General features: G+C 44.2%; 1 protein-coding gene across 1 annotated transcript in view; it reads left to right on the top strand.

Moving 5' to 3' along the window:
- Positions 1–8,594: 8,594 nt before the first annotated feature.
- Positions 8,595–26,891, top strand: part of LOC128658035 (gastrula zinc finger protein XlCGF8.2DB-like) — a 91,029-nt gene continuing 72,732 nt past the window's right edge. Inside the window, exons 1-4 of the mRNA XM_053712482.1 lie at positions 8,595–8,607; positions 10,519–10,623; positions 24,688–24,795; positions 25,077–25,181. Coding sequence (XP_053568457.1) covers positions 8,595–8,607; positions 10,519–10,623; positions 24,688–24,795; positions 25,077–25,181 — 331 coding nt within the window. The remainder of the gene's footprint in view (positions 8,608–10,518; positions 10,624–24,687; positions 24,796–25,076; positions 25,182–26,891) is intronic.

The raw sequence follows: 26,891 nt of genomic DNA, 5'->3' as shown, positions 1-26,891 counted from the left end.
TTGTGGACCAAGAAAATGGGTAGGTCTCCTTAAGCCAGGTGAACTGTGCCGAGAGGAGATTTAACGCCAAGGCCTCCGTCTTTGTATAGTTGAGCCTATAGTATGACATCTCGCCAAACTTCCGTAGACATTCAAAAACCGCCGGTAGTGAGGTCTCAGGTTCTGTGACGAACAAAGTGAGATCATCAGCAAACAAAGCGAGCTTCTGCATAGTATCGTGAATCAGCAGCCCCTGCACCTCGTTTGCTTGCCTAATCATGGTTGCCAGAGGCTCGATTGACAATACGAAGAGCAGAGGGGACAGCGGGCAGCCTTGTCTGGTCCCATTTTTAATCTCAAAAGAATCAGAGCAGAACCCCTTTCCTCTAATTCTGGCTGAAGGGCCAGAGTACAGTGCCATAATGGCCCTGACGAGAGGCGCCGAAAACCCAAAGGCCCTCAGGACCTCCTCCATGTACTCCCACCGCACCCTGTCAAAAGCTTTTTCTGCATCTAATGACAAGGCAACAAGTGGGAGCCCCAAGGATTTGGATTCAGTAAGGATACCCAGCAGGCGGCGAGTATTGTCCAAGCCCTGACTGCCCCGAACAAACCCCACTTGGTCTAGATGGACCAGAGAGGGGAGTATTCTGCCCAGCCTATTGGCCAGGATTTTCGAATATAGTTTGATATCCACATTTATCAGGGATATGGGCCGATAGCTTTCGCACCTGCTTGGGTCCTTGCCCGGTTTGGGTATGGTCACGATTTCCGCCTCTAGGTATTCCTTAGGAAAGTGCCCAGTCTGGAGAACTGAGTTGAATACAGATACTAAGATGGGACCAATTTCAGCCGAGAGTTTTTTATAGAATATAGAGGAAAAGCCGTCCGGTCCCGGGGCCTTATGTAATTTTAATCCCTTTATTGCCTGTATCACTTCAGTGATAGTAATAGGTGCCGATAGGGGTTCTTCAGCTTCTTCAGGGACCTTAGGTAAATTGAGACCACGCAAAAAACTCGCTATATCTTCTCTTGGGAGAGTTTGTCTCTGCTCCGAAGAGGATATCTGGTAAAGTCTGCTGTAGTACTCAACAAAGGCTTCACATATAGCCTTAGGTGAATAGCACCTCCCCTCTCCTGTTTGGATATAAGATATTCTATTGAGTAATGTTTTTTAACGAAGTTTATTCGCCAATAAGCGATCTGCCTTGTTGCCACTGTGGTAAAATTTCAGCTTCAAATACTGGAGATTTCTCTGTGTTTGCTCCAATTCCATGTTGCGGATTTGTGCCTTTACCTTTTGCCACATAGCTACTTCTACGGTGGAGGCGCTGGCCCCAGCCCCCTCCCTAAGCGCCCCCAATTTGCTATAAAGCTGTGCCAGGGACTCTTTTCTCTGCTTTCTATTTTGAGATTCCTTTTTTATGAGGAGCCCTCTCAAGTAAGCTTTCAGAGCCAGCCAAACTATAGACACCGACGTTTCCCCAGTGTTATTAATCCTCAGAAAGTCTATGGTCTCTCTAGACCATTCGGGCATGGCAACATCTTGAAATAAGTGATCGGGCATGCGCCATCTCCTGGGTCCCTTGAAGGCACCTCTCGCGTCTAAAGTAACCATCACCGCATCATGGTCGGACCATGAGCATGGTATTATGACTGAACTTCGCGCCTTCTGCAAGGCCCAAGGATCACAGAAGAAATAGTCCAGTCTGGAGAAAGATGAGTGAGGAGCTGAGTAAAAAGTATGGTCACAGGAGTCGGGGTGCAACGCCCTCCAGACATCATAGAGGTCATTCTGGGCAGTCAGTTCCCTGAATTTTTGAGAAGTAAAATCCCTATTCCTGTCTCCTATCTGTTTAGTACTCCCCCTCCTATATTTCTTGGGGTCCCAAATCATATTAAAGTCCCCTGCCAGGAGGATGTGACCCTGCTTCACCTTATCTACATTCCGGAGGAGCCTCCTAAGGAAACTGGCTTGATTGGTGTTAGGAACGTATATTAGTCCACCAGCGTATACAAAACACTATCCAGGCGACACACACAGATCACATACCTCCCTGCCGCATCACAGTCTATGCAGATAGGTTCATAAGCCACTTGCTCCCCTATCAGTATCGTCACCCCCCTTGCCTTCTTATGAAATGTAGAGGAGATACTAACTGGGTAGTGTAGCTGTTTAAATCTGGTGGCTGTATCCTCTGTCCAGTGGGTCTCCTGTAGGAGAGCTATATCAATGCGATGACATTTCAGAAATTTAAGTAATAAACTCAGTTTAGTCTGAGAATTAAGGCCCCTGGTGTTCAAAGTGCAAAGTCTCATGTCTTACAGCTACAAGGGGAGCACCCGTATGGGGAGAAGAGGAAGAGAGAAAAAAAGGGGGGGAAATGAAAGTTTTAGTGGGGGAAGCCTATGGATGGGGGATTATATGAAGCTAAAACCTCTCCAGGCCAAACACCCCCCGTCGCCCCAAAATGGCAGAGAACTCCCAACTCTGCCGAGTAAATGCGGAGGGCTCTAGAGTCCCCTAACCGCAGATAAGTTTTGTTTTGGTGAATTAGGAAATAATGGGGTAAGGTACTGTGTCATGAAGGGGACTGAATGTAGTGGGGTGGGGCATGAAGTGGAAGAAATGAGATGATGTAGGTGAAACGGGAGGAGGTGGGGCGTGGTGGGGTGTAATGGGATGAAGGAGATGAAATGGGGGATGAAATGGAAGAGGGGGCAGAGCCAGCAACAGACCCACAGCCCCCCCCCCAACCTGTAACTAGACAGATAAATGTAATAAGACAACATCAATAAAAAATATAAACATACATAGAAAACAGTGACCTTGTATAACCTTTATAGGCCCTAAATAACATCAACCTCGTAATCTGATTTGGCAGACTAACCATTATTGCTTATGTGACATGAGAACATTCAATAATACAATTTACATTTAACTTCTACAAGTCTACCTATATTTTCTGTGTAAGTGAGACCCATAGGTCCCCAGACGAGTCTAAAAATGACTAATCATATGTAAACCTTGTGCTTGATATTAGGTAAGGTTGGAAGAATTGGCCCCAGACCTCAAGTATCTCTGGAGCCCCTAAGACTCTTTAGGGTGCGCAGGCAATCCTATCAAGAGGAGGGACCATTAGGAGAATGAGAATAGATCGGGCCTATAAGAGCAGTGGGTCGGTCCCAGGGCTATGGGCTTCCTGGATTCCATTCCTGGGCATTCGCCCTCAGTTCTGGGGTTTGTCTGTGTGGACGGGCAGGCCCGTTATGGTCCATAGGGGGCCTCCTCGGGGAGGCTGACAGGGACCTGTCCTGCTGCGGCAGCTGCCATGTCCTAATGAGCTCCTGTCCTTGTTGGGGAGTCAAGATGATATGTTGAGCTCCATCTTTAGTAACTATCAACTTGGTTGGGAATCCCCACCTGTATCGGATCTGGTTGCTTCTGAGAACCTTGGTGACCTCTGCGAAGCTTCTCCTTTGAGCCAAGGTATAGGAAGACAGATCTGGGAACAGCGAGACCTCTCTGAATTGCCCATTAAGTTGCGGTGAGCGCAGCATTGCTCTCATCAGTTTATCTTTGTATGAGTAGTAATGTAAACGGGCTATAGTGTCTCTAAGTTTGCCAGGGGGGAGGTTTCTAGGTCTCGCCATCCGATGAATTCGGTCTATTCTATTTATATCTCCAGCAGCGGGCCCAAGGATAGACTGGAAAAGGCGATGAGCATATTCTTCCAAGTCTTGCGGGAGAACCGACTCAGGGATTCCTCTAAGTCTCACGTTATTTCGCCTGGATCTGTCTTCCAAGTCTGCCACTTTCGCCTCCAAGGAAGACACTTGATCTGTCAGGCTCTGCGTCTGGCCCACCCAATTAGCATGGTCCACCATAAGATCTTCCTGTTTCCTTTCAATGGTGTCGATTCTCTCACTGATGGAGGAAATATCACGTCTCAGATCTTCAAACGATCTCTCCAGTTTGTCAAACCTTCTAGTGAGGGTCTGGTTTTGGTTTTCGAACATGCGCTGGATGGACTCTAACGGTAAAGTCGGGGCGTCCCCCTTGCTTCTGCCTGGAGTATTGGAGGAAGAGAGCCTACTCTCAAAGTGGTCCTCTAGAGTGTCTGAGGCAATAGAATTGTCGTCTTCCGATCTGACAGGTTCCTTTCGTCCCTGTGGGTGGAAATGATCTATCACAGTTTTCTTAGGCCCGAAGCTGCCTTTTTGTTTTTTCTTAGCTTGTTGCAACATGTTGGCTGGGACCGTCACTGCTAATATAGTCACTGCACTGTTTAATGCTTAGATGTTATCTTCTTAGAATATGTGGGAGGGGGGGGGCACATAGGGCCCTTCTTAGACTGACATATTATAAACGGACTCACTTAGGGAACACAGGAATATGCACACTGAATAGTGATCCCCCATAAAGGGGAGGGGGGGCACCCCTGTCTACAAGAGGGCAAAAAAAAAACCAGTGGTTTTATTTAATTCTTAACCTGAGATTAAGTCACCTTAGTTATTAAACCTTTATGCTGCCCTCTCCCAGGGGAGTTGTCACCATAGGACGATGTAGGGAAAGGGAGAGGGATATGACCCGCCAGCGATACCCTGACGGGAAAGGAGGGGAGAGGGCACGCCTAACACCTAAAAAGAAAGTGTGTGTTATATATGCTGCGTGTCTCCATTTAAATCAATAACACCTACAATAAAGTGACATAAACTTAAAGTCTACCATGTGGAATGCAGCAGATTAAGACAGCACAAATTACATTAATATAAGTAACATAGGTTGGCATTTAAGGCAATATTTGTTTTTAGAGCAAACATAAATGTTGTTATGTCACAGACCCTGCAGAGAGAGACAAGGGTTATCAGGCAGGCAATTTTTCAAGAGAAAGAAAAATAATAAAAGCAAAAGAGAGAAAAAATGACACTCCACTTTGGGCTTAAGGCTCAAAGAAAATTATGCTGACGCAGCAGCTTTAGACCCTGAGTCCCCAAACTTGCAGTTTATGCATCCAAGCCTCTGTGAGGGTTACTGTCCCCCCAAAGATACTGCCCCAGTGATAAGTTGTGAGGATACCCAGTAGGCACAGGTGATAAAGGGCAAATGTCCCAAGGGCCTTACTTGGAGTATTGTGGCAGTTAGGGGTAAGGAGAAAAAATAAGTTCTGTAGATTCACAGGTTCCCCTCAGGTCACAACCAGTACAGATGCAAGTCCCCTTTATTTAGATGCTTTATTCACTGGTAGCTATTCAAACTGTGCAGGGGTTAAGCAAGGAACCTAGCCAGTCACTTAAATAGTTGTATATGGAAGTCTCTGAGCCTTGGACTAGTCAGTGTATATCTGTGAATAAAAAAGTCTTACCCATCCACGTGGAGCTCCCTGAGTTGAAATGGACCTGCAGGTGTCTCTATATAGCCTCCCAGAATCAGAAAGGCTTCCGCTCTCTCTCCTCTGCTCCTACTGGCAGATGAAACCTGAACAAGGAGGCTCCGGTAAGGCCGTGTCACAAAGCCCTCTAAATCAAGCAGCCGCAATGATGGCCACAATGCAGGCCTAAGATGGCCGTTCTTCACGCCCTTTGCGCCTTTTGCCGCCTTCACCTGCAGACAACTTATGCCTCTGTATCGTTGGAGAGGAGGCAATCTCTCACTATTCCACAGCCCCTTGATGGTGTAATCACCCCCTACCTCTGTCCATGCGGGATCCCGTGCAACCGCACAACTTTACTGGACTTCTGGCTTCCTCAGCGCCGCTCACCTACTCACAGAAGTCTCAGCCGCAAGTTCCTCTATGGGGAGGGGGTAAGTGCTCTGAGCCCGTAACTACCGTCAGCTGGCAGGCAGATGCTCCGGGTGGATCCCCGGTCTTCTGGAGCAAAATGTCAGGTGTTGTTGTCTGGGGAGTGTAGTCAGGAGCAGCGTTGCAGAGCCTCAGGCACCCGGATCAATTCAGTAGGTGTTGTGAGCCGGTAGAACTCTGGGGACCCCCTTCCCCACTGCAGGCCTCTATCAATGTGGGAGAATCAGCCTCCGGAGCGGAGCCCCGACCCTCCGGAGAGCAAGTCCCTCTGCTGTGGATTCCGCAGTTGCTCTGGCCAAGCTGGTACAATAAGGGCCAAGTGAAAAGTCTCCTCTAAACTTGGGATTAACTTTCCCCAATTGCACCCAGGTTATAGTGCAATGTAGTGAAAGAGAAGAAGTGCAGAAGTGCAATATTTGTAGGTTTACTTCCACTTTTAGCTCTTATGGAGACAGAGCCCCTAGCACACACGTCCTATCTCCTCAAAAGCTGGCTCCGCCCCCCTGAGATACCTTTCTGTGGGTTGAAAATTGTCAATAAGGGTTTATGATCCGTAAGCAGCTTGAAATATCAACCATATATATAAAGATGATTTTTTTTTACTGCCCATATGATTACCATGGACTCTTTATCTATCTGAGAGTAGATTTTCTCTTCAGCTGTGAGTGATCTGGAGGCAAAAGCCATTGGCCTGTCTGTTCCATCAGCCATGGAATGAGACCGAACGGCCCCAGTCCATAAGGTGAAGCGTCACACGCAATGCAAAGTGGTTTTTCCAAGTGGTAATGTACTAGAAGACGTGAACTATGGACTAGTTCTTTTGACTTACTGAAAGCTGTCTCACATTCTACTGTCCAGTGCCATGGATGTTTGCTCTCCAGAAGACGATGTAAAGGGTAAAGCACGTTAGCTAAATTGGGCAAAAAACGATTGTAGTAATTTAACAGACCAAGATAGGATTTCAGTTGTCACATTTTGTGGAGTTGGAGCATCCTGCAAGGCCTTGACCTTCTCATCTGTGGTATGCAGTCCATGCTTGTCAATTACATGAGCACAAAATTCAAGGCGATCCTGCATGAATTGGCATTTATCCAAATTCACCTTTAATCCATATTCCATAAGTATTTGCAAGACTGCCTCTACATTTTGTTTGTGTTCTTCCTCTGATCTGCCTGTCACCAGCAAGTCATCTAACAGGCACTGTGTCCCTGTAATTCCAGCCAAGAGCTCATACATCGTACGTTGCCAGACAGCTGGTGCAGGTGCAATGCCAAAAACCATATGATTATACCTGAATAGCCCCCGGTGAGTATTAATGGTGAGTAGTGGTCGAGAATCCGCGTGTACAGATTGCTGAAGATATGCATTTTTCAAATCTGTTTTGGTGAATTGCTTGCCACCTGCCAGTGATGCAAAAAGATCATCTATCCTGGGAAACAGATACTTATCTATTGCAAGCTGTGTGTTGAGCCATGTGGAAGTCCCTACAAATCCGTATTTCACCATTTCTTTTCAGGACAGGAGCAATGATATTCTGCTCCTCAAGTCGCTTTAATTCAGCCTCTACTCCGCCTCTTAGAGCAAACGGCACACTTCTTGCTTTAAAAAATGTTGGTGTTGCTCCATCTTTTAATTTTAAAGAAACCTGACGTCCCTTTACAGTCCCCAACTGACCATCAAACACCAGTGAATATTTCTCTTTTAACTTCTGTATAGGAAATTGTTCATCTGAATCTTTAGAAGACTCCTGCAGTTGTACTCTATAATTATTCTTTCTGTCCCTCAGACGATTGCTGTCTCTCTCTGCTGTGGAACTACAGACTCTTTGTAGGTGGCCCATTTTACCACAAGCATGGAACTTGGCATCCTTGAATCTGCAAGCAGTTGCATCATGTGTAGCAGCTCCACAGCGATAGCACTTGTAATATGATTGTTCCTGCTTTGAATGTCTCTTTCCCTGTATCTTACTCTGTGCTTCTCTATAACGTGATCTAGAGTCTAATTCAAAAACTTCCAGCTTCACTTCCTCTGTGTTGTTTAGTCTGCTCTGCAACACATTAGCATCTTTAGAGGCTTGTTCTATAATGCTTGCAATGTCCATATCCCTTTTAAATGTTAAATCTTCTTCTGTGAGTAGCTTCTTGCAATGCCCATAACAAACTGATCTCGCAATGCAGTGGGCAGGTTATCCCCCAAAAGAACAGGTGCTTGCAAGTCTACGTAATGCAATGGCATATGCTGAAATGGATTCACCAGCCTCTTGCCTACGCTTATAGAATTTAAATCTCTTTGCTATCTCTAGTGGTTTGGGCTGGAAATGGTCACTTAACAGAGCTATTAAGCTTGCAAATGGCTTACTAGCAGGTTTCTCTGGGTGTAAGAGGTTTTTACAGGTGAGTGTGCATGTAATGATGTGTGTGAGGCATGCAGGTTACAGGTGAGTGTGCACGTATGATGTGTGTTAGGGGTGGGAGTCACAGGTGAGTGTGCACGTATGATGTGTGTAAGCGGTGTGAGTTACAGGTGAGTGTGCACGTATGATGATGTGTGAGAGATGGGAGTTACAGGTGAGTGTGCACGTATTGATGTGTGTGTGAGGCATACAGGTTAAAGGTGAGTGCACGTATGATGTGTTTGAGGCATGCAGGTTACAGTTGAGTGTGCGCGTATAATGTGTGAGGGATGCAGGTTACAGGTGAGTGTGCACGTATGATGTGTGTGAGGGGTGAGAGTTACAGGTGAGTGTGCACGTACGATGTGTGTGAGGAATGTGATTTACAGGTAAGTGTGCACGTATAATGTGTTTGAGGCATGCAGGTTACAGGTGAGTGTGCACATATGAAGTGTGTGAGGGGTGGGAGTCACAGGTGAGTGTGCACGTATGATGTGTGAGTTACAGGTGAGTGTGCATGTATGATGATGTGTAAGAGATGGGAGTTACAGGTGAGTGTGCACGTATTGATGTGTGTGACGCATGCAGGTTACAGGTGAGTGTGCACAGATGATGTGTGTGAGGGGTGGGAGTCACAGGTGATTGTGCACGTATGATGATGTGTAAGGGGTGGGAGTTACAGGTGAGTGTGCATGTATGATGATGTGTGAGGTATGGGAGTTACAGGTAAGTGTGCACTTATGATGTGTGTGAGGCATGCAGGTTACAGGTGAGTGTGCACGTATGATGTGTTTGAGGCATGCAGGTTACAGGTGAGTGTCCACATATATGTGTGTGGCATGCAGGTTACAGGTGAGTGTGCACGTATGATGTGTGCGAGGCATGCAGGTTACAGGTCAGTGTTCACAAATGTGTGTGAAGGGTGTGAGTTACAGGTGAGTGTGCACGTATGATGTGTGTGAGGGATGTGATTTACAGGTGAGTGTGCACGTGTGATATGTGTGAGGCATGCAGGTTACAGGTGAGTGTGTACGTATGATGTGTGTGAGGAATGCAGGTTACAGGTGAGTGTGCATGTATTATGTGTGTGAGGGGTGAGAGTTACAGGTGAGTGTGCATGTGTGATATGTGTGAGGCATGCAGGTTACAGGTGAGTGTGCACGTATGATTTGTGTGAGGCATGCAGGTTACAGTTGAGTGTGCGCGTATAATGTGTGAGGCATGCAGGTTACAGGTGAGTGTGCACATATGATGTGTGTGAGGGGTGAGAGTTACAGGTAAGTGTGCACGTATGATGTGTGTAAGGGGTGTGAGTTACACCTGAGTGTGCACGTATGATGTGTGTGAGGCATGCAGGTTACATGTGAGTGTACACATATGAAGTGTGTGAGGGGTGGGAGTCACAGGTGAGTGTGCACGTATGATGTGTGAGTTACAGGTGAGTGTGCATGTATGATGATGTGTAAGGGATGGGAGTTACAGGTGAGTGTGCACGTATTTATGTGTGTGACGCATGCAGGTTACAGGTGAGTGTGCACAGATGATGTGTGCGAGGGGTGGGAGTCACAGGTGATTGTGCACGTATGATGATGTGTAAGGGGTGGGAGTTACAGGTGAGTGTGCACGTATGATGATGTGTAAGGGGTGGGAGTTACAGGTGAGTGTGCACATATGATGATGTGTGAGGTATGGGAGTTACAGGTGAATGTGCACGTATGATGTGTGTGAGGCATGCAGGTTACAGGTGAGTGCACGTATGATGTGTTTGAGGCATGCAGGTTACAGTTGAGTGTCCACATATGTGTGTGGCATGCAGGTTACAGGTGAGTGTGCACGTTAGATGTGTGTGTGAGGCATGCAGGTTACAGGTCAGTGTTCACAAATGTTGTGTGTGAAGGGTGTGAGTTACAGGTGAGTGTGCACGTATAATGTGTGTGAGGAATGTGATTTACAGGTGAGTGTGCACGTGTGATATGTGTGAGGCATGCAGGTTACAGGTGAGTGTGTACGTATGATGTGTGTGAGGCATGTATGATATGTGTGAGGGGTGAGAGTTACAGGTGAGTGTGCACGTGTGATATGTGTGAGGCATGCAGGTTACAGGTGAATGTGCATGTGTGTTGTGTCTAAATTGCTCTTTTAGCTAAAAAGATGTAAGATAAGCAAGAGAATAGAGGGAAAGTACCACTGTGTGTTTTTCTGGTGCTATTGTCTGTCTGGGAAATACACAAACTGTTTTATGGTAAAGTTATAAAAACAAGATCATGGGATATAAAAACTAGATCATGTGATATAAAAACTAGATCATGTGATATAACAACTGAATCTGCTTTATTTGTACAGACGCAGATAACACTGATGTAGTGAAAGTTGAGATAACAGAAGATCTGTATACGTGGGATCAGGTGAAGACTGAGGAGGGTGAAGTTCCTATAAATACGGCTAAAGGTGATTAGCGCATATTAAGTAAAGGGAATGTTCTGTGATGGTGACATTTTTGTCTCATGTAAATAAATATTTATCAAATGGTTACACAGCAGACACATATTAGTGAGCAGCTCAGGGTTAAGTAACTTTGCCTTTTTAATAGATAAAACACAGATAGATCAAAGTGATTATTTAGAGACAAGTTCAGCAGTAACATTCAGCTTGTATCTGTGTAATATTTATAATTCAGTTGTATATTTATGTGTTGTGCTGCAGTAATCTTCATCCCCCACTCATATACACTGTGTAGTCACTGCGCTGCAAAATACCTATATACAAAGCTGAGTTTACTGATCTTAAAATATATAATCTGCTCTCTATCTATATCTGTTATCACAGCCATGACAATGCCATTGATAAATCTAACCCTAATAAGCATAATTATATAGAAATGTTCTTATTTAAACCCATGAACTTCAGTGTAGTTTACCTCATGCTGGTGCATGTTCCACCAAACAATATTTAACAGAAAGAAATCTAACACGCACTGAAATAAAGCCCCTGATAGGTCGAATCACACGTTTACCTGAGCCCCCAAATTCCAGTTTAGTCAGTGTATGTCCAGTAAAATACTGTACTAACCACATGAGCTTGCAATCAATCTGCCTGGGTGAGTTATTATGTTTACTTTTAAAAGGAAGGTAATTCTGCAGGACTGAATTTCAGACACTCAGGACTCACTGAAGCAGTATCTGAATATGTTTTCTTTAATTTTAGAATGGAGAAGTCTTGGTTGCCTTAGACATAGATGATACTGTCACTATGGATAAGCAACCACCGGAAATAATCAATAAATTCTTTAATCCAGTTACCAAGCAGCTGGTTGCCTTCACAGCTCCTGATTTAGGTGTTCCTTTTATTTCCAAAGTCCAAAGCTGCATTCCTTACTTGTGGGAAATTTTGAACCTGGCCACCAGGAGGAGGCAAAGACACCCCAGCCAAAGGCTTAAATACCTCCCCCACTCCCCTCATCCTCCAGTTATTCTTTGCCTTTCGTCACAGGAGGTTGGCAGAGAAGTGTAAGAAGATTTCTGAGTAGTTCCTAGGAAGAGTATCTACCCTTTGATATGGGACTGGAGTTTTAAGTAGTCTTGTCAGCCTCTCAGTGAGAGCATTGATGAAAGTTAGAGTCTGGAGATGCAGGGAGAGTCTCTCTGCGAAACCATCCAGACTCATATTAACAGCTCCTAAGCAATCAGTGTTGATGAGTTTCACTGCCTGCTTTTAATCACTCAAGTCCATGTCAGAAGCGATGCTGAGGTCTGTCAAACTTGAGAGGCTGTGTTTCTGTTCCACGGCATAGATTCCGGTAAGATTATTTCATTTTATACACATATGTAAACGTTAGAAGTTAGGGTCACAGTGTGACTCCTTTATCTGTATGGAATCAAGGGTTAATATCTCCTGAGGGGGATTATTAAACAGTGGGGATTAATCTTATAGTTTTATTAGATTTATGCTGTGATATGTGTGAGATGTTTTCTGTGCACATAGGCTGACGTTGGAACGTGCAGGTTTTACTATTGACTTTGAAGGCTGCGCAGCTTGTTAAGCTTGGCGCACTTTTTATTCTTAGCAGGGGTGGTCCTGCATTGCGCACCATGTGAACGGGAGTGGTCTCGGTTTTCATTTCCTTTTCCTGACCGATCTAGTCAACGGGGAGGTGCAGTTTCTCTATGGTGCCTGTGTCATATGAGTGCCCCAGCCATTGGGGGTAAAAAAGGTGCCTTAGTATTCTAACACTCTTATTCTATAGCCGTCCGGGTTGTACCCTAGCTATAGAGTATTCTGATGCGTTAGAGGTTAGTCCCTCTCTACCTAAGACTAATCCCTGCTTATATTGTGAGGAGGCCGAGGTTTTCCAGCCTGATCAATTATGTTCCACATGCCATAACAAAGTGATTGTGTCAAAGAAAACTAATATGTTTGATACCACTGAGCCGTCCACCTGCACATGCAGCTTCCCATAGCATTCCTAGCCCTCCGGTGGGAGGGGGCCTGTTACCTTCAGACTTTACAGCGCAGTTACAAACGGCGGTGTCTGCAGCCATTAGTGCTTTGCCTCGCCCTACTAAGTGCAAGCGAAAGGTCAAATATTGCTATCCTTCCCAGGGGGCATCTGAGAGTTTATTTGATTTAACTGAGACTAGGTTATCCGATAATGCGATTCATTCTGATACTTCAGAGTATGAATTTTCTGGGTCAAAGTCTACTACCTCTAAACCTCCGGCTGTGGAGGAACTAGTTTTAGATTTAGGATTGAACAGCTACGCTTTCTGTTAAAGGAGGTGTTAGCTATGTTAGAGGTTCCAGAGGCCAAGCTGCCGGAGGAATCTTTGATTCCTAAATTAGATAGAGTTTACGAAGACAGGGTGGTACCTCAGACTTTCCCTGTACCCCTAAAGATGGCAAACATTATTAAGAACGAATGGGAAAGGATTGGAACTTCCTTTTCCCCTTCCTCTTCATTTAAGAAATTGTTTCCGGTCCCAGACTCTCAATTGGAGCTGTGGGGTTTTGTCCCTAAAGTAGATGGGGCTATCTCCACGCTTGTTAAGCGCACAACTATCCCCCTTGAGGATAGTTCGTTGTTTAAGGAGCCCATGGATAAGAAAATGGAAACTTGTTGAGAAAGATGTTTCAACTTTCTGTAAATTTATTCCAAATGGCGGCGGCTGTTACCGCGGTTGCAGAAGCGGATACCTATTGGTGTGACTCCATATCGGATTTGATAGAGGTGGAAAGTCCCCTTGACGCTATCCATGAGAGAATTAAAGCCTTAAGGGTCACTAACTCATTTATCTGTGATGCCAATATGCAGATTATTCGCCTAAATGCCAAAACTGCTGTTTTTTCTGTTCAGGCCCGTCGGGCTCTCTGGTTGAAGTCTTGGTCTGCGGATATGACTTCTAAGCCTAGACTGCTTTCTCTCCCTTTCAAGGGAAAGATTTTGTTTGGTCCAGGCCTGGACTTCATTATCTCTACGGTCACAGGAGGTAAGGGTGCCTTCCTACTGCAAGATAAAAAGAACAAGTATAATGGACAGAATTCTAATTTTCGTTCCTTTCCCTCTGATAAGACCCAACGTCAACAGTCCTCCTCTAAGCCAGAGCAATCCAAGGGAACTTGGAAACCGGCTCAGTCATTGAATAAGTGCAAGCAGAACAAGAAGTCTGCCGAGCCCAAGTCAGCATGAAGGGGCGGCCCCTGGTCCTCTTCTGGACCGCGTAGGGGGCAGACTGTCACTATTTGCAGACTCTTGGTTCAGGGACATGCAGGATCCATGGATCCTAGAGGTCATAGATCAGGGTTACAAAATAGGCTTCAAGTCGCAGCTGCCCAGGGGCAGATTCCTTCTCTCAAACCTGTCTTCCAGACCAGAAAAGTGGGAGGCCTTTCTGGGGTGTATACAGGATCTGTCCTCCTTAGGAGTCATTGTCCCAGATCCTATCGCAGAAAAAGGTTTGGGATACTCTTGAAAACTTTTTGTGGTCCCGAAAAAGGAAGGAACCTTCCGTCCCATTCTGGACCTAAAGTGCTTAAACAAATTCCTGAATGTCCCCTCGTTCAAGATGGAGACATTACGGTCCATTCTTCCCTTGGTATAGGAAGGGCAGTTCATGACCACTATAGATCTTAAGGATGCCTACCTTCACGTCCCAATCCAAAAGGAACACTTCAAGTTCCTAAGGTTTGCATTCCTGGACCAGCACTTCCAGTTCATTGCACTTCTGTTTGGTCTAGCTGCTGCTCCAAGAATTTTTACGAAGGTTCTAGGGGCCCTTCTAGCGGTGGCCAGAACCCAGGGTATAGCAGTAGCTCCCTACTTGGAAGATATCCTGGTTCAAGCACCATTGTTTTGTCTGGCAGAGGACCATTCAGAATCTCTTCTCTATCCTCTTCGATCCCACGGATGGAAGATAAATCTAGAAAAGAGTTCCCTTGTACCAAGCACCAGGGTGGAATTCCTGGGTACTATAATAGATTCCATAGACATGAGAATATTTCTATCAGACCAGAGACGTTGCAAGCTAGCTTCAACATATCGTGCCCTCCAGACCCCCTTAAGGCCATCTGTGGCTCAGTGTATGGAGGTGATTGGTCTCATGGTATCCAGCATGGACATCATGCCCTTTGCCAGGTTCCATCTCAGTTTTATCAGCTTTAGGCCTCTATTTGTAAATAAAGGCGCAACCACACTTCTTTTTTTTTCACACTATATTCCATCTCAGACCGTTGCAACTGTGTATGCTGAGGCAGTGGAATGGCGATCATTCGGATCTATCTCAGATTTCTCTGGACAACTGGTCGAGAGAATCGCCCTCTTGGTGGCTTTGTCCAGATCACCTGTCCCGAGGGACATCCTTCTTGAGACCATCCTGGGTGCTTGTGACTATAGACGCAAGTCTCTCAGGATGGGGAGCTGTTTGGGGGGCCAAGAAGGCTCATGGCCTGTGTACTCAGGAGGAGAACTCTCTCCCGATCAACATTCTAGAACTTCGGGCGATCTTCAATGCTCTGAAAGTTTGGTCCCTACTGGGTGCGTCCCAGTTTATCAGATTCCAATCAGACAATATAACCTCTGTGGCTTACATCAACAATCAGGGGGAACGAGAAGTTCCTTGGCGATGAAGGAAGTATCTCAGATTCTGGAGTGGGCAGAGGCCCACAGCTGTTCACTGTCTGTGATCTACATTCCGGGTCTGGAGAACTGGGAGGGGGATTTTCTCAGCAGGCAATCCTTCCATCCAGGGAATGGTCTTTCCATCCCGAGGTGTTTGCAGAGATATGCAGCAAGGGGGGGACGCCGGAGATAGATCTCATGGCGTCCTGTCTCAATACCAAGCTACCCAGGTACGGGTCGAGGGATCCCCAAGTGGATCTAATAGATGCACTAGCAGTGCCCTGGAGGTTCAAACTCCTATATCTTTTTCCTCCATTACCATTTCTTCCTCAAGTGGTGGCCCGCATCAAGCAGGAGCGGGTATCAGTAATCCTGATTGCTTCATCGTGGCCGTGAAGGACGTAGTTTGCGGATCTAGTGGGGATGTCCTCATCTCCTCCGTGGAAGTTACCTTGTTGCAGAGAACTACTGATATAAGGTCCATTTGTTCATCAAAATCTTGATTCTCTGAGGCTGACTGTGTGGAGATTGAACGCTTAGTCTTAGCCAAGAGAGGTTTCTCTGAGAGTGTCATTGATACTCTTATTCAAGCTCATAAACCACAAGGTGTGGAGGACTTACTTATTCTGGTGTGAAGAGCGTGTTTTTTCCTGGCACAGAGTTAAGGGTCCCAGGATCTAATATTTTCTCCAGGATGGGCTGGAGAAGGGCCTTTCTGCTAGTTTCCTGAGGGGACAGATTTCGGCCCTATCGGTTTTATTGCACAAGAGACTGGCTGAGCTTCCAGACGTGCCGTCCTTTGTTAAGGCTCTGATTAGGATCAGACCTGTGTTTAGATCTGGGGATCCTCCTTGGAGCCTAAATCTTGTTCTTCGGGTTTTGCAACAGCTTCCGTTTGAGCCTCTGCATTCCATTGACATTAATTTGTTATCTTGGAAGGTTCTCTTTTGATTGGCTATTGCCTCTGCGCGCAGATGTTCTCTTTTGATTGGCTATTGCCTCTGCGTGCAGTGTGAGAGCCCCCTTATCTGATTTTTCATGCAGATAAGGCAGTTTTACTTACTATATTAGGTTTTCTTCCTATGGTTGTGTCAGATCGCAACATCAATCGGGAGATTGTGGTTCCTTCCTTGTGTCCTAATCCTCCTTCACCGAAGGAACTCTTACTTCACAATTTGGATGTGGTTCGCGCCTTAAAGTTCTGTCTTCAGGCTACTAAGGAGTTTAGACAATCTTCCTCTTTGTTTTTTGTCTATTTGTTGTCTAAGCGTAAGGGGCAGAAGGCTACTTCGACTTCCCTATCTTTTTGGTTAAGGAGTGCCATCCGCTTAGCTTACGAGACAGTGGGACATCGTTCTCCTGAGAGGATAACGGCTCATTCCACTAGAGCAGTGGCTTCCTATTTGGCCTTTAAGAACATGGCCTCTATGGATCAGATTTGTAAGGCGGCATACTTTTTCAAAATTTTACAAATTTGATGTTTTTGCTTCAGCTGAAGCTGTTTTCGGGAGAAAAGGTTTGCAGGCTTTGGTGCCCTCAGAATAGGGTCCACCTCTTCCTGTTCCCTCCCGTTATTCATTCAGTGTCCTCTGGAGCTTGGGTATAGTTTTCTCAACAGTAAGGAATAAAGCCGTGGACTCTCCCTATCTTAGGAAGGAAAACATAATTTATGCTTACAAGATAAATTCCTTTCCTTAGGGAGAGTCCACGGCCCCGTCTGTTTTTTCTTGTCTATGGGCGGTCCCCTATTATTTATTTTATTCTTCTGGCACCATTTATACCCTAATGTTTCTCCTACTTTTCCTTGTTCCCTTGGCAGAATGACTGGGGTAATGAGGAAGTGGGAGGGATATTTAAGCCTTTGGCTGTGGTGTCTTTGCCTCCTCTTGGTGGCCAGGTGTTGTATTCCTAACAGTAAGAAATGAAGCCGTGGACTCTCCCTATCCGGAAGGAAAGGAATTTATCTGGTAAGCATAAATGATGTTTTTCTATATGCAGTCTCTTAATTCTGAAACACAATACAGATTCTTTCAGAATATCGCACCTGCATTAATTTGCGAGTGTATTAAAAGTTGAAAGTAAACACGACCGCACAAGCACAAACTAAATTTGTGCTCGTTGGGTAAGCGTGACTGAAGACTTTGCATAAACTGAACACAACATAAATATATTAAAATAAACTGTTACACTCATATATACACTATCTAATAAAAAATATTTACATACATTTTAAAAAAATGTATAAAGGTTAAAATGGTATATAGTATAAGACAAAGTAATGTATATATGCATGCATATACATGTGTGTGTGTGTGTATGTATGTATGTATATATACTTTGGAGCCCTTTCCACTCAAATTCCTTGAAATAAGAAAAATCATTTCATTTCAAATATAATATTTAATAATGTGTTTTACAGTGTATTGAATGTGTTCTATGTATTTTTAAATAAATATTCATATATATATATATATATATATATATATCTGTATACAACTATATCTATATATAATCATATATACTGTATGTATATACAGTCATGGCCAAAAATATTGGCACCCCTTCATTTCTGTCAGATAATGCACCAGAAAATTGTTGCAATTTCAAATGTTTAGGCATTCTCTTGTTTATTTCTTTTGTTTGTATTGGTATGACACAAAAAAGTGGAGAAAAATAAGCCACATCTGACACATTCCACGCAAAACTCCAAAAATGAACTGGACAAAATTATTGGCACCCTCAATTTAATATTTGGTATCAAACCCCTTGGAAAAAAATAACTGAAATCAATCGCTTCCTGTAACCATCAATGAGTTTCTCACACCTCTCTACTGGAATTTTGGACAACTCTTCTTTCGCCAACTGCTCCAGGTCTCTCAGATTGGAAGGATTCCATTTCCCAACTGCTCTTTTTAGATCTCTCCACAGGTACTCTATGGGATTGGGATCTGGACTAATTGCTGGCCAGTTAAGTACTCTCCAGTGCTATGTCTTAAATCATTTCTGGGTGCTTTTTGATGTGTTCTGATCGGAGACCCAACTTTCTGACACTGGGCCCTACATTGCACCACAGAATTCTTTGTCCTTGGTCCTGTTTTGAACAGCCAATAGGATTTCAGAAGCTCTCATCCTATTGACTGATTTGAATTCATAGAATCAAATCAGCCAATAGGAATGCAAGGTACGCCATTGTGAAACGGCTACCTTGCATTCAACTTTAGTGTATGGCGGCGACCGTATGAAGAGAACGCACCACGCAGGATGGGATCGGCTTCTAGGGTGGCTCCGCTCCGCACTGCCGGGATGAAGATAGAAGATGCCCCCAGGATGGATGAAGACCTTGCCGCCTGAATGGAGATGGATGAGAGAGGAACTGAGATGTGACATAACTGAACTCATCCGACTAAATGATAATGCTCAGACCACAGATGACATCCTTTGGGGAATTATTAAAGTGGTAGTTAGAGGCTATATTATTTGCAAGCAGGCCCGCTTACGAAAGCTTGCTGGACTAACGCTCGCCCAGGCACACAACCGATTTAGAACTTTAGAGACTGACAACCCCACCACCATCACAGATTAAATATCTGCACAAATTTCCACTATTCGGGCACACATAAACCAATTAGAATTGCGCCGCACCCAACACAATCTTGCAAAACTTAAACAATTATTTTATCATAAAGGAAATAAGGCTGATACTATGCTGGCTAACAAATTGTGACATCGACATAGAGTGTCCTGCATCTATCAAATTCAACACAACAAAACGCTCAGACTGCCCTCATCAATAGGAGACTGTTTCGCAGAATATTATTCAAAATTATATAACATTGAGGAAGAGGAAAATACCCATCCTGCCCCAATACACGTAATTAAACAATTCCTTAACTCACTAAACCTCCCGACACTTACACCTGAACAGCAGGACTCACTCATTGCCCCCTTCACTTTACTGGAGCTAAAACAAACGATCAAACGTCTAAAACCCTTTAGGGCCCCTGGGCCAGATGGATTCCCCGCCCAATTCTATAAGGCTTATACCCAGGAACTGCCCCCCCCCCTGCTCTTCAGGTTCTTTAGCCTTGCTAGAGAAGAATGGAGCTTTAGAAAAGAGTTCTTGGTAGCTTCTATCTTTACAATCCCTAAACCAAACAAGGACCCTTCCCTGTGTTCCAACTACTGGGCAATTCCTTTGATTAATATGGATGTCAAAATCTATTCCAAACTTCTGGTCAACAGTATCTGTAAACTTTTGCCTAGTTTAATTAATCCAGATCAAGTTGGATTCGTTTATAACTGCAAAGGCCCGGACAATACTAGACGCCTCAGTAATATCACATGTGAATCAACAAGAATGAATAAGCCCTTCTCGGTTATCTCTTTAGATGCCGAGAAGGCCTTTGACCATGTCAGATGGGCCTATCTTTGAGAAACTCTCAAAAATTTCAAATTCCCTCCTGCAATCTACCAGGCCATTCAAGCGCTTTACTCCACACCGACAGCCAGGGTCAAGGGGCTGGGTTTCCACACCACCCCATTCCAGATCTCAAATGTCACCAGACAGGGATGCCCCCTGTCTCCGCTGCTGTTCGCTCTGGCAGTGGAACCCTTGGCGGAACGAATACGTTCAGACAAGGGAATGGAGGGGATCATACTTTCAGAAACAAGGCACAAAATTGCATTGTTCGCCGATGACATTACTATATTCTCTGCAAACCCGGCCTATTACATACCTAGGCTCTTGGAGATCCTGAAAACTTTTGGGGACTTCTCTTTTTACAAACTTAAGATATCTAAAACTGAAGTATATTGGTGGGGATACCCACAAGAGTACATCCTTAACCTGAACGATACATTTAGTTTTAAGTGGATGAATGAGCAGATCACCCACCTTGCAGTCAGGATATCCAACAGTGTAGCGCAGATGATCAAAGATAATTATCTCCCGATTTTAGCTGAACTGCGGCAACTCAAACACAAATGGGACTTTAAGTCTATTTCTTGGATGGGTCGCATAACCTCCCTTAAAATGTCCTTCCTGCCAAAACTTACTTATTTGTTTCTATGCCTCCCGATTAGAGTTCCCATGCATCTCTTATTACAATTCCAAAGCGAATTCACAAAATTCATTTGGCAGGGAAAGATCCACAGAATCTCCCATAAAAACCTTCAGTTCCCTATCTAGTTGGGAGGACTGGCCTCCCCCTCCATTATTAAGTATTATGAAGGGGCAATGCTCACGCATATATCCCGATGGGAAGTACTTCAGACACATGACAGATGGAGAGAGATTGAACAAGCTTCTCTACCCCCTAATATATATTAAAGACCTGATCTGGACCCCATCCCATAGTCGCAGAATTCTCGGTATAACTAACCTTGTAATCTTAGAATGCCTCTCTGTTTGGGACAAGATCCGTCACCGCCGCCTGATAGCACCCCATCCCTCCCCGGTTACTTTAGTAACTGGTCTCCATATGGGCCTGGCGGAAACTTACCCAAATGCATGGGCCCATTTAGGTGTCAAACGAGTCTCGGATTTTTGGTCCACAACCCACCAGGATGGTTTTATCGAGTTGGACCAACTAGATCCACATATAGCCTTTCCTGCATTCCTCCGCTTTGAGCTGGTTAGAATTATAAGCTTCCTCACTAGGATTTCGCCCCAGTCTCTCTCGTCTGCTCACCCCATGGGAGTCCGTCTGGCACAGGGGCAACAGGTTATTCAGAACATTATCAATACACTACAACCTCCTTGACGGAGCTAAACTACCCGACTTAGCACCACACTTACTTAGGTGGGAAACACTCCATCACATTTGCATTCTTGTAAACACTTGGCAAAGGGCCCACACTGACTAAGAAACCTCTACATTGTGTAACAATGTTTGAAACATATTACAAAGTTATATCCCATTGGTATTTAGTCCCCACGCGTCTATCAAAAATGTTTTTGGGGACTTCCCCCTTATGTTGGAGGGGCTGCGGTCTTCCTGGTGGCATGTTGCATGTATGGTGGGAATACCCAAAAATTAAACCATTATGGAACCTGTACTTCAGTTCCCTGTCTGCACTTGAGATTGGAATACCTAGAAATCCGGCTACAGCTCTCCTCCAGCTAGATTTACATACCCTTCCAAAACACCATAGTCTGATATGTACAGTATATATCTCCTGTCCTCCATCAAAACCAATATTGCCAGGTCCTGGAAAAAGTGCTTCCCCCAAAGTGGGCTGACTGGAAAGACAAATACGACACACTGTGGCAATCGTCGGTTACGACGCAAGACGATCCACCCAATACATAACTAGATAAGGGGACGGCTGCTACTTCTCTACCCTCTCTTCTTGTAATGATTTGTCGACAACTACAACTTCCTCCCCCAACATGCGCTTCTCTCTCTCCCCCTTCATCCCCTCCTTCTCCCCCATTCCCTAGACTTTCGAGATTTTGATGTAATGTATTGTTTACATATATATGTTTTCATGGAACAGAACAGTCTCCTTCCCTCACTGTGGAAGGACCTTTCTTTTACATATCAGTATCCTGTCAGTAATTGTAACTGGACAAGTATGTCCAAATTTTTTCAGTTTGTGAATTTATGTGTAGGGGTCCTGCGTGGCTCCACTTGTTATTTTTTATTCTAAAATTCAAATAAAAATGTATTTATAAAAAAAGAAAAAATTACCTAGAGAACTGTGTGTGCTGATATGCATATATAATTATAGCACTACAGCTGCAGTAGTACTTGATCTGAACTCACATAAACATGCAGTGTGTGCTGATACACAGGTATAATTATAGCACTATAGCTGCAGTAGTATTGAGTGTGAGTCATATAGACAAGCTGTATGTGCTGATACACAGGTATAATTATAGCACTACAGCTGCAGTATTACTGAGTCTGAGTCACATAGACAAGCTGTGTGTGCTGATACACAGTATAATTATAGCACTACAGCTGCAGTATTACTGGGTCTGAGTCACATAGACAAGCTGTGTGTTCTGATACACAGGTATAATTATAGCACTACAGCTGCAGTAGTACTGGGTCTGAGTCACATAGACAAGCTGTGTGTGCTGATACACGGGTATACTTATAGCACTACAGCTGCAGTAGTACTGGGTCTGAGTCACATAGACAATCTGTGTGTGCTGATACACAGGTATAATTATAGCACTACAGCTGCAGTAGTACTGGGTCTGTGTCACATAGACAAGCTTTGTGTGATAATACACAGTATAATTACAGCACTAAGGCTGCAGTAGAACTGGGTCTGAGTCACATAGACAAGCTGTGTGTGCTGATACACAGGTATAATTATAGCACAACAGCTGCAGTAGTACTGGGTCTGAGTCACATAGACAAGCTGTGTGTGCTGATACACAGTATAATTATAGCACTACAGCTGCAGTAGTACTGGGTCTGATCTCACATAGACAAGCTGTGTGTGCTGATACACAGTATAATTATAGCACTATAGCTGCATCAGTACTGGGTGTGAGTCACATAGACAAGTTGTGTGTGCTGATACACAGGTATAATTATAGCATTATAGCTGCAGTAGTACTGGGTCTGAGTCACATAGACAAGCTGTGTGTGCTGATACACAGGTATAATTATAGCACTACAGCTGCAGTAGTACTGGGTCTGATCTCACATAGACAAACTGTGTGTGCTGATACATAGATATAATTATAGCACCACAGCTGCAGTAGTACTGGGTGTGAGTCACATAGACAAGCTGTGTGTGCTGATACATGATATAATTATAGCACTACAGCTGCAGTAGTATTGGGTCTGAGTCACATAGACAAGCTGTGTGCTGATACACAGGTATAATTATAGCATTACAGCTGCAGTAGTACTGGGTCTGAGTCACATAGACAAGCTGTGTGTGCTGGTACACAGGTATAATTATAGCACTACAGCTGCAGTAGTACTGAGTCTGAGTCACATAGACAAGCTGTGTGTGCTGATACACAGGTATAATTATAGCACTACAGCTGCAGTAGTACTGGGTGTGAGTCACATAGACAAGCTGTGTGTGCTGATACAGGGGTATAATTATAGCACTACAGCTTCAGTTGTTCTGGGTCTGTGTCACATAGACAAGCAGTGTGTGCTGATACACAGTATAATTATAGCACTACAGCTGCAGTAGTTCTGGTTCTGAGTTACATAGACAAGCAGTGTGTGCTGATACACAGTATAATTATAGCACTACAGCTGCAGTAGTACTGGGTCTGTGTCACATAGACAAGCAGTGTGTGCTGATACACAGTATAATTATAGCACTACAGCTGCAGTAGTACTGGGTCTGTGTCACATAGACAAGCAGTGTGTGCTGATACACAGTATAATTATAGCACAACAGCTGCAGTAGTACTGGGTGTGAGTCACATAGACAGTTGTGTGCGCTATTACACAGGGATAATTATAGCACTACAGCTGCAGTAGTACTGGGTCTGAGTCACATAGACAAGTTGTGTGTGCTGATACACAGGTATAATTATAGCACTACAGCTGCAGTAGTACTGGGTCTGAGCTCACATAGACAAGCTGTGTGTGCTGATACACAGGTATAATTATAGCACTACAGCTGCAGTAGTACTGGGTGTGAGTCACATAGACAAGCTGTTTGTGCTGATACACAGGTATAATTATAGCACTACAGCTGCAGTAGTACTGGGTGTGAGTCACATAGACAAGCTATGTTTGCTGATACACAGGTATAATTATAGCACTACAGCTGCAGTAGTACTGGGTGTGAGTCACATAGACAAGCTATGTTTGCTGATACACAGGTATAATTATAGCACTACAGCTGCAGTAGTACTGGGTGTGAGTCAATTAGACAAGCTGTGTGTGCTGATACACAGGTATAATTATAGCACTACAGCTGCAGTAGTACTGGGTCTGAGCTCACGTAGACAAGCTGTGTGTGCTGATACACGGTATAATTATAGCACTACAGCTGTAGTAGTACTGGGTGTGAGTCACATAGACAAGCTGTTTGTGCTGATACACAGGTATAATTATAGCACTACAACTGCAGTAGTACTGGGTCTGAGTCACATAGACAAGCTGTGTTTGCTGATACACAGGTATAATTATAGCACTACAGCTGCAGTAGTACTGGGTCTGAGTCACATAGACAAGCTGTGTTTGCTGATACACAGTATAATTATAGCATTACAGCTGCAGTAGTACTGGGTCTGATCTCACATAGACAAGCTGTGTTTGCTGATACACAGTATAATTATAGCACTACAGCTGCAGTAGTACTGGGTCTGAGCTCACTTATACAATCTTTGTGTGCTGATATATGGGTATAATTACAGCTGTAAATAATAAATCTGTGTACTATCAGGTAATATATTGCTGTTATTACAGGGCGTCTAGAGGAAAACCCGGGCACTGGGCTATTTAATGTGAAGGAAGAGGATGAGACAGATGACATGAATAGTCATCAGACTGAAATACATTGGTCCCTCCCTGCCGGTGAGTAGTAATATCTGAGAGTCTGCCGGAGCTGTGCACACAGTTACTGCTCTCCCTTGTAGTTTACTGTCTGCTTTATAAGCGCAGATAACAAAATTAGTCTAACCCTTGTTTAGTTCATCTTGTATTTTTATAGAAGCTAAAAAGTAAAAATATAGATAGAAAGTACCAGAGTGTGTGTATTTGGTGCTGTTGTCTGTCTGTGAAATATTCTGTTTTATGGTAAAGTTATCAAAACTAGATCATGTGATATAAAAACTGAATCTGCTTTATTTGTACAGATGAAGATAATGCTGAAATAGTCAAAGTTGAGATAACAGAAGATCTGTGTATGAAGGGCCAACTGGGAGCCCCGGATGAGGAAACCAGTGACATTATCAGCCCAGGTAAGTGTGCCTATATATTTTGTCATGTATTGTATCTGAGGGACCTGGGTTATAAGTGAGTGTGCAAATGTGTTGTATCTGAGGGACTTGGGTTATAAGTGAGTGTGCACATGTGTTGTATCTGAGGGACCTGGGTTATAGGTGAGTGTGCACATGTGTTGTATCTGAGGGACCTGGGTTATAAGTGAGTGTGCACATGTGTTGTATCTGAGGGACCTGGGTTATAGGTGAGTGTGCACATGTGTTGTATCTGAGGGACCTGGGTTATAGGTGAGTGTGCACATGTGTTGTATCTGAGGGACCTGGGTTATAGGTGAGTGTGCACATGTGTTGTGTCTGAGGGACCTGGGTTATAAGTGAGTGTGCACATGTGTTGTATCTGAGGGACCTGGGTTATAGGTGAGTGTGCATATGTGTTGTATCTGAGGGACCTGGGTTATAAGTGAGTGTGCACATGTGTTGTATCTGAGGGAGCTGGTTTATAGGTGAGTGTGCACATGTGTTGTATCTGAGGGACCTGGGTTATAAGTGAGTGTGCAAATGTGTTGTATCTGAGGGACTTTGGTTATAAGTGAGTGTGCACATGTGTTGTATCTGAGGGACCTTGGTTATAGGTGAGTGTGCACATGTGTTGTATCTGAGGGACCTGTGCCCCAAGGCAGAACATGCTGTGATCTGAGATGTCATCACAGAAAATTCAGCATGTCTGCAGAAAGAACAGGACACATGAGGGAACCGTTAGCACTTTCACTTTGCAGCGATGCTCCACAACAGGCTGCTTTCTATAAACAATGCTTTGCTCTGGCTGCATTGTGTACAATTTTTTTTTTTTTTAAAGATAAATTTTTATTGATTTTGACAACAAATAAAGCATTTTTAAAACACCAGTAAAGAAATCACAAGATTTTGAATTCAGTGTACAAATCACAAAGATCAAAAAACAACTCTAATTGCGAGTAACCACAATTTTCAAACAACCGATATCTAATCCATAGACTTCTGGAATATAATGTCTAAGTTGTTACAGTCATTAACAGTGGCTTCATTGTCCATAATCGTTTTCTGGAGTTATTAATATAAATCTTACCTATAAGTCATAGGTGGTATGGAGCAATTACCATGTGCTATAACTCCTAAAACGCTAGTCTAGGATCAAACCTTAATCTAACTAAGGATAAGTACAAAGAGACAGCAGAGGGGGAAAGGGGGACAAGGGAAAAAGAGGGGGGGAGGGGGTTAGTATCTGACAGAGACATCCCTGATGCTATGCTTGCGACTAATTTATAAAACCGCCACGTCGGTGGTATGAAGCAAATTGTATGATCCGCAAAGTGTTCCTGGTTTCCTTACTCTAAAGATGCGTCTAGCGTATAGGGGGTCTATTGTGTTTGTTTGGCAGTAATAGAGTCCCAATAAAATCTGACATCCGCATAAAATGCGGATTTGCCTCTTTTAAAATAGCCATATTCTTCACATGAGAGCATCTTGTCTGTGTTTTGTAGCCAGTTATCTTGTGAAGGTATTGTGGGGGATTTCCAGTGTAAGGCGATCAGAGACTTAGTGCTGTTGAGACCAATGCGTATTAGTGTTTTCCTAATTTTACATTGGAGAGGGGGGGACTCATTTAGGAGGATCAATTTAGGATTTAGAGAGAAGACCGTCTCTGTTAATTGTCCTAGTGTGGATTCTATTCCCTTCCAATATGAGTTA

The sequence above is a fragment of the Bombina bombina genome, chromosome 4 (genome assembly GCF_027579735.1).
Source record: "Bombina bombina isolate aBomBom1 chromosome 4, aBomBom1.pri, whole genome shotgun sequence".
Lineage (NCBI taxonomy): Eukaryota > Metazoa > Chordata > Amphibia > Anura > Bombinatoridae > Bombina > Bombina bombina.
The sequence above is the reverse complement of the archived record's forward strand: the minus strand, read 5'-3'. Positions and strand labels throughout refer to the sequence as shown.